At 31.8% G+C, this 17193-nt stretch overlaps 1 protein-coding gene across 1 annotated transcript; it reads right to left on the bottom strand.

Annotated features, from left to right (window-relative positions):
* Window positions 1-14786: 14786 nt before the first annotated feature.
* LOC110099813 lies at window positions 14787-15516 on the bottom strand. Its single transcript, XM_020827105.2, has 3 exons — window positions 15444-15516; window positions 15014-15346; window positions 14787-14923 (listed from the first exon to the last, which is right to left on the bottom strand). The coding sequence occupies exons 1-3, from the start codon at window positions 15514-15516 to the stop codon at window positions 14787-14789; spliced, it is 543 nt and encodes a 180-aa protein (XP_020682764.1).
* Between the last annotated feature and the right edge of the window lie 1677 nt (window positions 15517-17193).

Raw genomic sequence — 17193 nt, 5'->3', positions numbered from 1 at the left:
ATATTTGGGTCTATTCAATCCATCAGAAAACAACATAGGAAACATAATTGAATGGACATGTACATAAAAAATAAGCAAAAATAAATACCCAATCTTTACCCAAAACTACCTCACTTGATTATATATCAATCCTTATAGCTCTATTTTACAATGGGTTTTCCCTAAATCACTACTCCGATACTAGAAAGGGACCATCAAAACCCAACTTGATATGGCCCACTGATAGCCAGACCATACCATGTTGAATTGAGATAGGCCAACCAATGATCTAAGTTCTAGGTATGGTATTGATAATCAGATTTAAGTTCTAAGATACTAGAAAGAGACCATCAAAACCCAACTTGATATGGCCCACTGATAGCCAGACCATACCATGTTGAATTGAGATAGGCCAACCAATGATCTAAGTTCTAAGTTCCTTATCAAGTTGAATTGAGATAGCCAGACCATACCATGTTGATAATCAGATTTCTTTTATTAGTTTATATATACCACCTAGCTTCTAATTAACTTTAATAAATTGAATTAATTAATATCATTCATTAATTTTCATTCATTTTATAAAAAAATATATATAATATTTACAATACAGTACATGACAATATAGTCCCAAAATAGAGAAATAAAATAAATAGTTGTGACTATATAAAAAAATCAAGGAAATATATATATACAAATTTAGATAAATTAGATATTGAATGCTCAGCTACGCATCTAGCTTTTTTCCTTTTCCCCCCTAACTTGAGAAAGAAGGCAGAATGTGTGTGAGCCAACACAGCTTAATAGGCCACATCCAATGAACTAATTTTTTAACAATTCATTTTTTTAGCATTTAAATTGAATGTAAAAGTAGTTCATAAGTATTAATTATATATAACCAAAATAAAGCAAGTTGTGCACTAAAATTAGATAACAAGCATTCCAAATATTAGAATAGAAAATAATAGATTTCCCTTAAGTCCTTATTCCTCTCATAAAAAATAGGCCTTATGACTCCTGTGTTGGCATTTCAAAAAATAGGCTCTTATGACTTTCAACGTTTAACACATCAAATAATCAGAAATTTAGGCCTTTATGACTCTCTATGTATTTAGCACCAAAATAAAACTTCTAGTACACATCAGATCTTCTCAAAATCACATAACTCAAGCAATAAGCATGTATATCTTTGCAATGGAGTAAAAGAAATATAAAAAAAACTAGTTCCAGAATTTCACAAAATTCTTCAATGGTAGTCAACATAACTATCTACTGATCAAAATTTTCACAATTTCAGAATATTACCAGATTACGACGGGTTATTCATAAAACTATTGTAAGCTTTCATCATACTATAAGCTTATTTTTGGAGACCATAATTATTTTCTGATTTACTAGAAACCCCACATTTTTTAATTTATTCATTGAAAACTTCTCAAAAAAATTTAAATGTTTAGAACTATTGTATCTATAAGATAAGGAAAGAAAGGAGGTATAAAGTTATTTGAGCTTTTCCCTAATGATATTATAATTTAAATTAGGAAAATTCCAAAATTCTCATATTTTTGTAAATTGATATAGGTAAAATGTAACTTATATCGAGCCAGACAACTTCTAGATCTAGGTCAACAGTAGAAAGTGGATTAGAGCTACCCAAATCCTATCTTTATCTCACTAAAATCCTCCTCTCTTCCTCTAGTCGATGGCTTAAGGGAGAAAAATGAATTTTAAATAGTACAAATTGATGTTTTAATAAAAAAATTTAGTGCATCGCGATGCTTGATTCTGTGCGCCATAGTGCTCAAGAGCACGACATTATAGTGCTGCCAATAGCATCTTAGCACCCTAATTATTTTGCCCCAAATTAGAAAGATTAAAGCCACTACACTGCCAAACACTGTGTCACGACACCCTTATGGAAAATTTTCAAATTATCCAAAAATACATACAGACCTCTTGGACCCGTCTCAGATAAGATTCAAACATTCATATGCATACAAAATATTCACAGACAAATGATGAATTCAATATGTTATAAGTGCGTATCTATAAAAAACCATTTAGTAAGTGCCATGTTAGCATGATGCACAACCTCTTTTGAAGCCAAAATATAAATTTTAAAGGTCATTGTGATCCAGGCTAAGTTCTAGGTGCAAATCAACTTTCATATCATCAAGCTTTTTTAACCATTTATCCAATCATTTGTTTTATGTAATTGAACATTATGATTTTAAAGGCGATAATCTCTTTTACTTAAAATCTAATATCATCCTATTGAATGTTCTCTGTTTTCTACTTCTGAATTTTTTTTTTTTTTGAGATATTCCTTTTAGCATTTATAACATTTGATAATGAACATAATATGAGGGAGCAATATTTCTCTTAACCTAACTAGGTGTTGCTTCATTCTATTATTACTTCCTCTTTTATATATAACTCCATAATACAAAAACTTATATCACATTTTGCTATAGAATCCTTAGACTCACTAAAATGATTTCTTGTTAGATCACTTTTTTACATGCCATGTGATTAGGGGTGTCAATATTTGATACGACACGAAAATCCGACCCGGAAAATCCGGGTTGGACCCGACCCGATTTCAAAACGGGTCAGGTTCGGGTTCCCATATTCGACTCGTTTGAAAAAATGGGTCGGGTTCAGGTTGACCCGACGGGTTGGCGGGTCAACCCGGAAACCTGGGTCAACCCGGCAACCAGACGGGTCTGGGTCCGAGTTTTCGACCCGTTTGCCTACCCGGGTCAGGTTAGGGTCGACCCGATTGAACCCAGGCCAGTTCCGGGTTCTACCCGAACCCGACCCGTGACCCGAAATTGACACCCCTACATATGATAATGTTGGAAGTTGTGATCTAGATGGTTTCATTCTAAAAGAAAATAATATATTCAAGGATTTAAAAGTATAAAAAATATAAATATATAATAAAGGGTGCAAACACATGCATTTTATTTGAACCAAAGCCATGAATAAATTCAACTTAGTTATCATTCAATCATTTAGGCACTAATAAACTCTAATGGAATTGGAATCTATAAATAATAAAAAAAAATATGTATTTTCTTTGCATGTGATAAAAAAATCAGGAATTGAAAGTTTTTTTAAAGTATTTTCACGTAATTATTTGTAAGATTACCTAGTGTGAATTCACCTAGTAAGCACGAAAGAAGAGGCCCATCATGCAAGTACTCAAAAGGAAAAAAAAAAACTCTTTGAAGGTGGTATAAATGTGAAAAAATATTTTTACTAGGAAATTACGTAGTAGTTTGTCATGCCCTTGACTCTAATTTGAAAAAAAAATTCTTTCATTTATATTCTATTAAAAAACTATCAAAGCTATTTAATTTTATTTATCAGTAATAAAGTTATATATTAGTGTAAATAAATTCAATTGATCAAAACATTCATATGTACCTATATTCATAAACAAAAAAATTATATACAATGCTTATGAATCATGCAATTACAAATTATCATCACCAGTCCTGAGAACAAAAGAATAGCTAAAATGTAGAAAAAAATTAAACTAGGAATAAACTTGAAGAATCCTAATTTGATTAATCTCACATAGTTAATCCTCTACCTTGACCTAAAATCATTTAAATCACATATAATGATCTAAACAGCCAAACAAGTCACTAAAATTCTATCATTGAATTCAAAGCACAGTAGAGAAGCAATATGCATGTTATCAGTCATTTAATAATAATAATAATTTTATGACTAGAAATTGGTGTAAAAATAGTAAAACTCAAATTTAGTAGTTGTTGAATCTAAAAATATTAAATTAGTATAGTATAGAAGATAGTAAATCAATACAGTGGGGAAATAAATAAACTAGTATGTGTATCAAATCAAATCAATAAAGCAATCGTCGTATTAGTAATATCAATCAATAAAATAATTATATAAAATGGTAAAATCAAAAGAATCATTTAAAAAGTTGTCATACTCAAATATGTAGTAAAATCTTATACGATGTACATATACTTCCAATTAGTCTATCTCAATATCATTATTATATCAATATCTTAATAACATGCTCAATATATAACGTGCTTAGTATTAGTATTTAGTATAGTGGATTAATAATGGTAATAGTAATAATGGATCAATAGTAGTATCATTAATAATATCAATGTCCATATTAGTACAAGTAAATCGAGTGGCATTAACAATAAATTAATGCTATTACAGTAATCCATACAGTGACAGTAAATTAATATAATATATGTTAAGCCATATAATAATAATGAATCTATAACATGTATTTCAGAAGTCACTTTAAATAAGTAAGAAGTCATGGTTATCATGGTATTTTTCAAAAGTTGGTAAGCAATAATGAGTAATCATTGGCTCAGTAAACATATTCATAACTCTTCGTCTGTTTGTACTGTAATAATTCCTTATAACTCTCAACCATTATATCATTGTACATCATAAATCAGTAGAAGAATATATCTAATAATAATATTTAAAGGAAAGTTCATTGGCCAACTATCATGTACATGTTAATCAATCTTCAATCAATGAGTCAACCAGTCTTTACTTTTATTCTGCACACATTACAATAAAAGTAATAGCGACTAGCTATTATCCAATCACATATTCTTTTTCATTCTTAATGTTTGCATTAATAATATGCTCATAATAAAATATATACTAAGTAAAAATGTACAATTTTAAAATATAATCAAATTACCAAAGATTATATAAAATATCATTTCAAGATTTTAATCGTATTATAACACTATTTTTCAGAGTTAATATTAGTTTTTATTCAATAAAAAACACAAATTCTGTAATACTTGGTATGAAATTTTTAGAAAATATTTAAAATATTCATAATCTTAATCTTTATAACATATAAAAAGTTACGCAGTGAATGTTTTATCAGTGCAAAGTTATCCATATTTTTTAGTAACAAAACTAAAAATATAATTAGAAAATTTAGAAAAACTTTAAATATTTGAAAACTGAGATAGTTATAATATGGCCTACCTCGATCCAAATAGCATTCTCAACTGTTCTAACGATTAAAAAATGACCAGAAGTGGCTCAAATTAGAGTTTCTCTCTCTTATTCGACTGCATGCCACTTCTGAATGAGTTAAAATAGTGGATTTAAAATATATTTAAAGTGCAGAGACTAGACTAGCACTGGGGCGCTACCACTTAATGTTGCGACACTAGTTTCTTTTTATTTTAAATTCCAAAGTCTAGAGCACTGTAATGTCACTATTTGGTGCTTGGTACTATAGCAGTGTCAAGGTGCTCAGACACTCAATATTAGGGCACTTAAATATTAATATTTTTTAGGTTTTACCAAATTTACTCCATACCCTTATGACTTCTTCTTGAGCATATACAATCATTTTTAAGCCGTAAGACACTTCCAAAAACATGCAAATCAATTCAAAACATGAAATTTTAAATCTTACCATTTTAAAATTTAAAATCTTTACTTTTTACGTCTTTGAGTTATAATAGCCTAATCATGAACAACAAATTTAATGAGGAGGCCTCATTAAGAATAATGATATAAATAACTCAACCGTGGCACTACATCAGTTGCCTAAAGAGAGGATCCTCTAGACATCCATGAAATAATATCCAAACATCATCAAGTCTCTCTCTCTCTCTCTCTCTCTCTCTCTCTCTCTCTCTCTCTCTCTCTCTCTCTCTCTCTCTCTCTCTCTCCTTCCCTTTGTGTGTATGTGTCAATGGTTAGACAAGTTTGAGAAAGCCACACATTTTGGAGCATTGAAGATCTTAAGCCAACCGGTGGGCTAAGGAAAATGAAATTTTGGATCCAAGAGAAAGAAGAAAGTCACACACACACACTCTCTCTCTATGGCTAAGCAACCCCAACAAAAACATTAAATTTAGATCATTTGAAAGTGGAAGTCGGTCATTATGCCAAAGCAACTCCAACTAAAAAAATGTTGTGTCCAAGAAGAAGGAAAAACTACCATTCTATGTGGAAGGATAAAAGAGTAGAGAGCCATCATTTATATCCTTAGTTAATATAGAAAAGGCTGAACAATTAGTGAAACATAGTCTAGAATGTAACAACCTTACTGAATATGACCCAAATACATAACATATCATATCATGTCGAATGGTGACAAAGCAAACCTAAGATCTAAAATTTGGAGGCTCTTTAGATTTCTTTAATTTAAAATGGGCAACAAAGCCACTAATTAACTTTCAAATAATACGAAAAATAAGCTCATCCGTTGTCCTTTTTCTTTTCATTCATCGTCATAATATATACACAAAAATATTTTATGTACTATAGTGCATAACTATGCAAAATAAAATAAAGCAGAGAATAATACACTATAGCAATAATTGTAAATAATATATAAATAAAAAAAGTACTTATACCAACTCATATAGATCAATTCTTGAAACCTCAGCTACTCAACTGGCTCTTTACTCACCTGAAATGGAATATAGAATGTGTGGCCCAATACAGCTCAGCAGGTAACACCCTCCAATCTAAATTTTTAATAAGCAACTCCTTTTACATTTAATTAAATTTAAATGTTGTTAAAAGCCACTAATTAACTTTCAAATAATACTAAAAATAAGCCCATCCATAATCCTTTTCTTTTCATTCATCGTCAATATATATACACAAAAATATTTTATGTACTATAGTGCATAACTATGCAAAATAAAATAAAGCAGAGAAGAATACACTATAGCAATAATTGTACATAATATATAAATAAAAAAGTACTTATACCAACTCATATAGATCAATTCTTGAAACCTCAGCTACTCAACTGGCTCTTTACTCTTTTTCTAACTGAAATGGAATATAGAATGTGTGGCCCAATACAGCTCAGAGCAGAAAATAATATATATTTCCATAAAACCCTTAGGCCTCCCACCAAAAATAGATTTCATAATTTAGGCCTTTATGACTTTTTGTGCTAGCATATAAAAAAATAGGCCCTTACGACTCCTAATGTTGAGTACATATCAAATTTCTAAAAATTCATACTCTTATGACTTCCTATGCATTCAACACAATAGAACTTCTTTCAACATCAGAGCTCAAAAGTAATAGATTTAATAACTAAGCAGAATTTTATATTTTGAGAATTTCACCAAATTACTAGGGATTATGCAGAATGTTATTTTGAAGCTTTAATTATGCTACAATTAAATTTTTTTTTGATGATAACTATTTTATAATTTGTTAAAAATAATATAATTTTCAATATACTTAGCGAAAAGATTTAAAATATATTGAGATATTTAGAATGATTGTATCAATAACATATAAAAAGCTATACAAAAAATGTTTACCTGGCATAAAGTTTTCATCATTTTTATAACCCGAATGTATAAATTTAATCAAGAAAATATCAAAATTCTCATATTTTTAAAACTTGAGATATGTAGAGTGTAACCTATCTCGATTTGGACAACTTTTCAAATAAGGCTTCGTTTGGGACGACTTTTTTATTGCTTCCTAAAACGGAGTTTTAGTACAAATTTTTTTATTTTTGCACTAAAACTCCGTTTCAAAAAGCAATAAAAAAGACGTCCCAAACGAAGCCTAAGACTTATAACATAAAATAGATAGGAGTCATCCAAAATAAATTTTCTCTCTCAAAAAATCTTCTCACTCTAAAACGCACCTAAAGGGGAATTGGTTTTGCCAAAAAAATGAAAATTGTGGAATTTGATGATTTTTATAAAAATTTGATGTAGCACCATGAAGTTCATGACAACATAGCCTCAACTCCCAAATCCAGTGTTGCTTTGCTACAAAAGGAACAATTTCATGTTTCTTATTCATTTACATAGACCTTAGGGACTCACTTTAAATAGATTCGATCAGACATTCACATTCATAGATAACAATCATGAACACATTAAAAAGTTTAAGATATGAAAATTTCATTACATTACTCTTATAAAACTAGGTTAGAACATGTGCGACTGTGTACTGCTTTATGGGTATTATAGAGAAAAAGGAGAAGAGAGATGGTTTATAAAGAGGGAAGAGACTGTGAAGGAGTTAACTCAATGTTGCGCCATTGAAGAACTGTCACTGATGAGAGAAGTTAGCGATCTTATTTCTCCAAGGTAGCATGCATGGAAAACTTGATAGATATTTAATTAAATTATTAAATTATTAACTTTAGTAATTTTATCCATTAGATTAAAAAACAATGATGTTTACAAGATCTCATAGTAAATCAGATGGCTTCATAGAACGAGCATTGACTCACTAGTTCATTGGTCGAACTGGCAATTTGTATTGATTGGATGTAAATTAGTTGTTCTTGTTGTGTGTCAGAACATTCATGGTGATATAATACAAAAAATTTATCTTAGAATTTATACGACGACCTAGCACACGCACATATAAAAGAGGAGTACATGAATGATTAGAAATAACATACTTTTTAGAGAAAATCTCATGAAAAATGAAAAACCATGAGGTTTGCCAGAGTTAAAATGTTTTCACTAGTGTTTGTCAAAGATATAAATGATGCCTCTTCTTGGGGGAAGGCATTGATTCAATGTACTAAACATGTAATATATAAAACATTGTACATTGTTGAAGTTTGAAGATGTCATAACCCAACCCAACATGACTCCTATCTTGTTAAGTTGTGATAGATAAATCCCAAAATCTAGTTTTAGAATATTTAACATTATCTTCTAATATTCATTTTAAATAAATAACAAACTACATAGAAACTAAAACATTCAAAGTTCTGTAATTAAACTCATCAATAAGATTTTTTTATTTCATCAAAATATATATATACAACAGTACATGACTATCAACAAGAATTATAGAATTGAATAATAAACTAATTATGATTATATAAAAATTAAAACAAAGAAATACCTATTACTCAAATTTGATACTGAATTACTAATCAATAAGCTACTTCTCTTTCTCAAATCATGAAAATTAGAAGTAAAACAATAATAAGCTACAACAGTTCAGCAGACCACAAATACCAATCTAAATTTTCAAATATTTTTGATTAAACATTTTCAAAATATTTAAATGTAGATAAAAGTAGTATAATAAATCATTATATTGAGCAGAATAATAAAATCATACAAATTATCCGGATTTCAATGATAATATTGAATATATGATTAAAACTATATTTCATATCATAAAATAGTTCGTATCAGATTTCCTTAGTCTCATATAGAATCTCGAAGTACACTGACCCCTTATGGCTCCCAACAGAATTTCTTCCTCTTTTAGACAAAATCTTAAAGGATTATGGTTACAACTCCCAATAGATATATTTTTTAGAGTTTTTCAAATGCATATTCCTGGTCATAGACAAAATCTCAAATGATTCTGCACCCTTATATCTCATAGCAAACATTTTCATATAAAAAATGTTTAATATTTCTTGAAAGTTATCATCATTTTTTTGTAATAAAAATAAAATTTTATTAAAAAAATTTAGTAAAAAATTTAATATATTTTTTAAATTGAGATAAGCATAATGTGACATACATGTAGATGAATAAATTTCTTAACTAGGATGACTAAAAAAAAATGGCTCTAAGACCTCCAAAATCGGGCTTTTTCTTTCTCTCTCCTCTCCTTTTTCCCATTTTTTTCTTATCCTCTCTATTAACCAAAATGTCTTAGGGAATTAGAAAGTTAACTTTTAGTAAGCATGTAAGTGGGTTTAGATATTTTTTATAATAAAATATGAAATAATTAATCTAATTATTTAATTTTTTGCGTAAAATTCATATAAATCCTTTTATATCTTTAAATCCAGGTATTTTAAAATTATAAAAAATATTCATAAATTAATTAAGTATGCCCCAAATACTCTGGTGAAATTGGTTTGAAAAATAGACATCTAACGGTCCCAAAAATCTCATAAATTAACAAAATATTATACAAAATATTCATAAATTAACTAAGTATTTCCCATACAAAATTTTACAAAATATTATACAAAATAATCAATTTAAAAATGGACATTTTAAGATTATACAAAATATTCATAGATTAACTAAGTATGTCCCAAATACTCTGGTGAAATTGGTTTGAAAAATAGACACCTAACGACGGTCCCAAAAATCTCATTTATACCGATAAAGATCAATTTCTTAAGAAATTGTACCAGTGTCAAAAAATTATGGAAAAATTAGAGAAACTAAAATACAATAATGTTTATATTATGAAAAAGATGATTTGTGATTTGGATGTATAATGACTCATGAAATAATTTTTTTATTATTATAGATCAAAATATCTCTTTTAAAATTTAAAGGTTACTACACTCTACCCACCTTAAAAAATATTATCCTCAATATTTTCAGATCAAAATGAGTTAGAACAAATATGAATATAGTTATCTCATCTTAGATTTCTTCTCCCAAGTTGCCTTTCTAGTGGTCATGTGCTTCCACTACACCTTAGTCATATGAAGATGTTTGCTCCTCAATTTTCTCACATCATATGTTAAAATCCTATCGGGCTCTTCCCTGTAGTGCATATTCAAATGAACCTTAACATCATCAATAAATAATCTCTTCCTAGAATCAAATACCCATTTTCTTAAAAAAGATATATGGAACACATTGTATATATTGAACATCTGATAAATAGAATTACTAATCATCTCAATTATCTCAAAATATCTAATGTAGCTTAGACTTAGCTTGCTGATTCCCCCAAATATGCTGACACTTTTCATAAGGCTAACTTTGATATAAATAAAGTCACCAATATAAAATTCAACCAACTTGTATTTTTTATCATAATATTTCTTTTATCTATCATGTGCAGATCTCAATCTTTCTCTGATGAAATAGATTTTTATTATAATGTCATCTACAAAGGCTAAACCTATCACATGTATATCTCCACCTCTATCAAAGTCAAAGGAGTCCTACACTTCCTACCGTATAAAGCTTCATAAGGAGCCATACATATATTGTACTAATAACTACTATTATATGAAAACTCTATCAACGAGATATAATCCTCCCAACTATCTCTAAAATATAGAACACATGGTCTCAGAAGATCCTCTAGTTCCTAAATAGTCCTTTCAGATTATTTATCTGTATATGGATGAAAAGCCATAATAAAGTGTAACTTCTTACCATATCCTTATTGAATGTCTCTTTATAATATGAAGATAAACCTACCATATAGATCATATATAATCACATTCAACACACAGTGCAATTTAATAATATCTTTGACATCAAAATAAAATGAGCATACATCATCAATCGATTGATAACAACCTAGATAACATCATGCCACTCCCTCGATATGGGAAAACCCATAGCAAATCCATCATCACCTCTTCCCATTTTCACTCTAAAATAGGTAATGATTGTAAAAGATCACCCAATCGTTGATACTCTGCCTTCACTAATTGATAGGCTTCACACTTTAAAGAAAACTCCATTATGTCCTTCAATTTAGGCCACCAAAATATACCCTTCAAATCTCCGTACATCTTATAGCTTCTTGAATGAACAATATTGCCTGAATAGTGAGCCTCATGCAAAATCTCCCGCCTCATATCTCCAAAAATTGGAATATATAGTCTATCCTTATATAAAATAATACCCAAATCAAAAACTCATAGCATAGATTTCCTACCAGATCTTCTCTACTTAATCAACTTCAAATATTTTGCATTTGACTTCTAACCATTAGAAAGGAGATAAAGGATAAGTTGTTAGTTGATTGAATGGATGGTTGATGTTGATTCTCTTGATCATGAACTATTTATTGGGCATTTAAATATTTTAATGATATCAAAATTGGTTATCTTGGAATCATTGGATTTGTCTCATCGAGTTGCTCGATTCGACTATAAGCATGTTAGTTTGGAAATAATTTAGTCATCCAATTTTGGGTTTAAAGTTTTCAAACGTGCTTTGGGTATTCGATTTGGACCCATTTGGGTTTGGATTGAGTTGAATTTTGTGTTGTTACGTTTGTAATTCTGTGACGTTCAGCTCACCTATAAGTTTGCTAAAATCGGAGTTTGGATGGTCTCTGATTTAATTTTGGAAATTTCAGACTTGATTTTATCTTAAGATTTGTGATCAAGATAAACTTTTTAAGACATATCATAAATAAAAGGTATAGATGCACATCTTTGATCTTTTGATGATATTTTATTTTGCACATCTTTGATCTTTTTAAGACAATTTTGGGTTTACAGTCTTCCCCTTCCCTTCGTCCATGAATAGTGGAAGGTCAGCCGTTTGAGGCAGACTTTACAACGGAATGTTGTTTGTTGAAAATGTCGATGGATTTGCAATGAAAATTCTATAAAAAATTTTAGATGGAATTTACTACAGAAAATCCACCGCAAATTTACTGTGGCAATTTCTACCTCAAAGCCAACGCAAATCCAACACAACCTATTTTATCTAATCGTGTGCATCTGTTTCATTTTATCATTTGTTAAACTACACTCCTCCGCCCTTTCATCCTTTTCTTCTCTCTTCAACTTCGCCTCTGCCACAGATTATCCTCTTCTCATCTCCAAATATTCATTGTTATTTAGGGCATTTTGAACAAATCATTAAATTACTTATTCACCTCCTTCAACGAAGTTCCTTCTTATTACATCCGAAGTCACACCTCCTCGTCGTTCTTCTGGTTCATATTCGAGGTTACATCTAAAGTCACACCTCATTGTTGTTCTTTAGTCGTCACATCTGAAGACACACCTCCTCACTATTTTTTTGTCGCATCTGAAGTCACACCTCCTTCGCCCTCTGATATGAGCCTGGTCATTGTGAAGGTATCCATCTTTCTTCTTTTTGCACGCTTCTTTGTCAAGATCTCGTAAATCTATATGTATACTTTTTGCTGATGACATTCTTCTTGTTGATACGACTAGAGCGGGAGTTGATGGTAAAATTGTTTTATGGAGGTCAACCTTATAGATTCTAAAGGTTTCCTTTTGAGTATATCTAAAGTTTAATATATAGAGTGTAATTTTAATAATATTAAATATAGTTGATGGATTGTGACTTTGGGCAATCAAGTCATTAATAAGAGTACTTGCTTTAGATATCTTGGATCTAGTGATGGTGAAATAGATATTGATATTATTAGCATAATTCAAGTTGGATGGTTGAAGTGAAGGAATGCATTGGGCTTATTGTGTGATAGAAAAGTCATCCTCAAATTTATGGGAAAATTCTATAAGATGGTAGTGAGAGTACTGCAATGCTTTATGGTGAAAAATGTTGGCCATTAAAAGAGAAGCGTATTATTAAGTCAAGTATTGTAGAATTGAGACATAGGTGGATAAGTAACTTTAATCTAAAAGATATTATACGAAATGAGCATATATGTGAAAGGTTAGAGTAGCTCCAGTGAAAGATGAAATTATAGAGAGAGTCACCTTAGATAGTTTGGTCATGTATCATTATTATACGGTTTAGCTGGAGGAATGCATTGGGCATTTTATGTGATAGAAAAATCCCCCTCAAACTTAAGGGAAAATTCTATAAGATTCTGGTGAGACCTGAAATTCTTTATGATGCAGAATGTTGGCCATTAAAAGAGAAGCATAATATTAAGTTAAGTGTGCCGGAGATGAGGATGCTCAGGTGGACGAGTAGCTTTATCTTAGAGACAAGATACAAAATGAGCATATACGTGAAATGTTGGAGTAGCTCCAGTGGAAGATAAGATTAGAGAGAGTCGCCTTAGATAGTTAGGTCATATATTAATATTGTATATCTTGATTTTTATGAGATGTTATCTCAAAAAAAATTTATGAAGACAATTATATATAAATAACATTCAATTGATACAAATCTCATTGTTTAGTTGTAGGAATTTAAAGCTCAAGTGTGTTATGTATATTCAAAGTCATAGAAGTTGGATGTATAACCCGCTGTTTACGCAAGATGTTAAAAGAATAATTTTTTAATGGAGTGAATTCTTTTATCTAAGCAGACTATCAATTACCTTCCTTTACGCATGTATTTTTGTACAACATTTTATTCTCCTTAGAGCACAATAGTTACTTTTTTTTTTCTTATAGCATAGTAGTAGTAAACACATATTTTTTTCTTATAGCATAGTAGTACTTACTACTTATTTCATGCATTTTCATAACCTTACTAATTTTTTCTTTTATTTTTTGCATATGGCTTTTAGTGGGGATGAGTCCCCTAGGCGGTCAATCATAAACGTTCAAGCGCAAGAAGAACATTGGTGGATGATCCGGTAGGGGTGAAGGTACTGAGGGGAACTCTTCGAGCCTGCCACCAATACCCAACCTAGCCCCCTTTACCCACACCTCCTATAGGGAATCCTCAATTTTATTTCCCAAACTCCTACTTTCCATCACTATACCCTAACGGCTCACTTTTACTAGTACTACCCTCCACCATCTTCTGAGGGAATCCCTTCTACTTATCCCTATCCATCATATATATGACAATGTATTTAGGAAAAAGTCTTTTATTTTATTTAGAGAAAACTAATGAATTGATCCCTTTAATTTTTTCTGACGGATCCAAATAGTTTTTGACTTTATGCAGAAGCACAATAGATTTTATTTTATTTTTTAAAAATTTGAATCCAAATAGTCTTTGACTTTAAAAATTGAAGTACAGTGCACAAATTTTTTGGTAACCAAAACATGGAGGTGAGCTATGAATCACAAAAGATTTAAAATTATAAAAAAATTACATCACTTGCATAGAAATAAAATATTATTAAATAGAAAAGTGTTATAGAAGATTTGGCAGTATTCGCCCTCGAGTCGATTAGAAATTTGGATCGTAACCTCCATAAAAGCTGGAAATTGAGCTCATGGTGGTCACCGGGCCACTTGCGTAGCTTATTTTCTCTGATATTTCCCTCCTAAAGCCATTCTCTCGGCACAAATTTGGGAGGAAAGCTCCTGCAGAATAAAATTCTAGCCAAAAATTAGTTTTCGATGGAAGAAGATCGAAAGTCCTTTTCTTTGATATTTAAATAAATAACTAACCACCTTCGCCGGCGGCGATGCTGAAGTAAAGATCGACAATGTTGGGGCAGTTCAGGAAGCATTCCGGCGAGCAGAGTCGGCCCAAGAACCGCCGGTCTAGTAGTAAATCCGAAGAGATGCCAACCGTTTCCCGCTCTAGACTGCAGGTTGCAATGCACGCATCAGTCTCAACCCAGCCGGCCATAACGGTGGCTTTCAAACTGGAGGTCCGGCACGTGTATACCTCCTCACCCAAGCCTACCCCTCGCACGTGCTTCTCAAGAAGGCAACGGAAGCCATTGGAAGACACCGCAAAGGCGCACGTGCTTCGATCCAGTTGTTCGCAGATAATCCTACCTGTAATATCATAAGATAAGCAGAGCACAAATATTAAATATTTTTATATTAGAAAAAAATAATTAAAAATCAATGATAAATAATGCATATTAATGACCGAGCACGACTGTGACGAAGAGCGCGAAGGATAGAAAGAGGCAGACGAACTGCTTCGAGAGCAAGGTGGCCATTAATGATCTTCCCTTTCTACTGCAAAGAAGTTCTTCTCCTGATAATCAGATATTGAATAACAAAGTGTACTTATATCAAAGAAGGTCGGGCCGAGAGATTTTCGTTAATATTTTAACTGAATATTATTATCTTCTCCTGATCGATGAAGAATTGTTCATTTCAACTTCAAGTGGGCAATATATAGATATTAAGAAAACCGGATGACCCCACTCATTGGCACTATATGAATATAATATATAAAACATATATAAAAGGTGCTGGAGGGCATTATGCATATATATATATATATATATAAGGGTCGGTTTCTACCATGCATTGATAATTGATATCTATAGATAGATATAAATTAATGAAGCAGGAGGGCCGGTTGCTACCATGCAATCATTTAAAAGTGCCTGAAGGGCTGGATGCCACCATACATTCAGAGAAAAATAAGATATTAGGTTTATTATGCGCCATAAAATATTGCAGGTCTCACCATCATCTTATCAAACTTATCCTTATGTTTGAGGGGCTCTTTTATATTACAACATGCCGGATGCATTCCTTCATTCCAATCATCCAACTTAAATTCTAATAATAATATCATCATATATATTCACCATCGTTTTGAATAATTGACCTGAGATATCTAAAATGTGCACTGTTTTTTAATAATTTGATCACCCAAGCACACAAACCCACAATTAGATATATTACTAAAAAAATTATACTCCATTTATTTAGTTTTAGATGTGTTGCATCCAGGAGTATTCACGACGGTAGAGAAATATCATATTTATCGTCTTAGCATTGTACGAAAATCCGGCACGCAATCAGATAAGGAGAGAGGGTCTAGCATTTATGAGACACCAAGATTTTTACGTGGAAAACCCCTGAAAAAGGGGGAAAAAATCACGGGCCCTAGCCCAGTTTGAACGAATCCACTAATATTTGCAGTCGATTACAAATGAGGCCCTTCCTTGGGAGAAGGCCTTAGCTTGATGCAAATCTTTTAGAGTACATTACATGATATAAATACAAAGAGTTACTATTGACGTATTCGCTTCGTTGGAAGGGCTGTAGTCGGCGGGCGACAGAAGTCAAGAGGACCGTAGTCAGCTGGCGACGGAGGTCGGAACGACTGTATTCGGCGGGCGATGTAAGCTAGGAGGACCATAGTCGCGCGGGCGACGAAGGTCGGAAAGACTGTAGTCGGCGGGCGACATAGGTCAGGAGGACCGTAGTCGACGGGCGACGGAGGTCGGAAGGACTGTAGTTGGCGGGCGACGTAAGCCAAAAGGACCATAGTCGGCGGGCGACGGAGGTCAGAAAGACTGTAGTCGACGGGCGACATAAGTCAGGAGGACCGTAGTCGACGGGCGACGGAGGTCAAAAGGACTGTAGTCTGACGATGAAGATCAGAAGGACAGCGTCAGGTAGAAGTCCAACAATGGAAAGAAATGCATCTTCGCATAGACGTCCAGCGAAGTCCGATAACCGGTAAAAGTCCGGTGTCGGGTAGAAACTTGGCGAAGAGTGAAGGTCCGACGCCGAGTAGAAGTCAGACGTCTGTTGGTGGCAGAGGAGAGCTCCGGCTTCACTTGGGCGGAGTTTCGACGTCAGGAGGAAACTCTGTTGTAAATTGAGAAGAATTTCAGCATCATGTGGAAGTTGGGCAGAATTCCTGCGTTTTC

This window comes from Dendrobium catenatum, unplaced genomic scaffold, assembly GCF_001605985.2.
Source record: "Dendrobium catenatum unplaced genomic scaffold, ASM160598v2 fragScaff_scaffold_908, whole genome shotgun sequence".
Lineage (NCBI taxonomy): Eukaryota > Viridiplantae > Streptophyta > Magnoliopsida > Asparagales > Orchidaceae > Dendrobium > Dendrobium catenatum.
This window is presented reverse-complemented; position numbering and strand designations above follow the sequence as displayed.

Excerpts from the sequence above, each read along its gene's own strand:
- LOC110099813 (XM_020827105.2), bottom strand. The coding sequence starts at position 15,516 with ATGGCCACCTTGCTCTCGAAGCAGTTCGTCTGCCTCTTTCTATCCTTC. Across the intron at positions 15,347-15,443 it reads CTTCGTCACAGTCGTGCTCG|GTAGGATTATCTGCGAACAA; the intron begins GTCATTAATATG and ends ATGATATTACAG. Across the intron at positions 14,924-15,013 it reads CAGCATCGCCGCCGGCGAAG|GAGCTTTCCTCCCAAATTTG; the intron begins GTGGTTAGTTAT and ends TTTATTCTGCAG.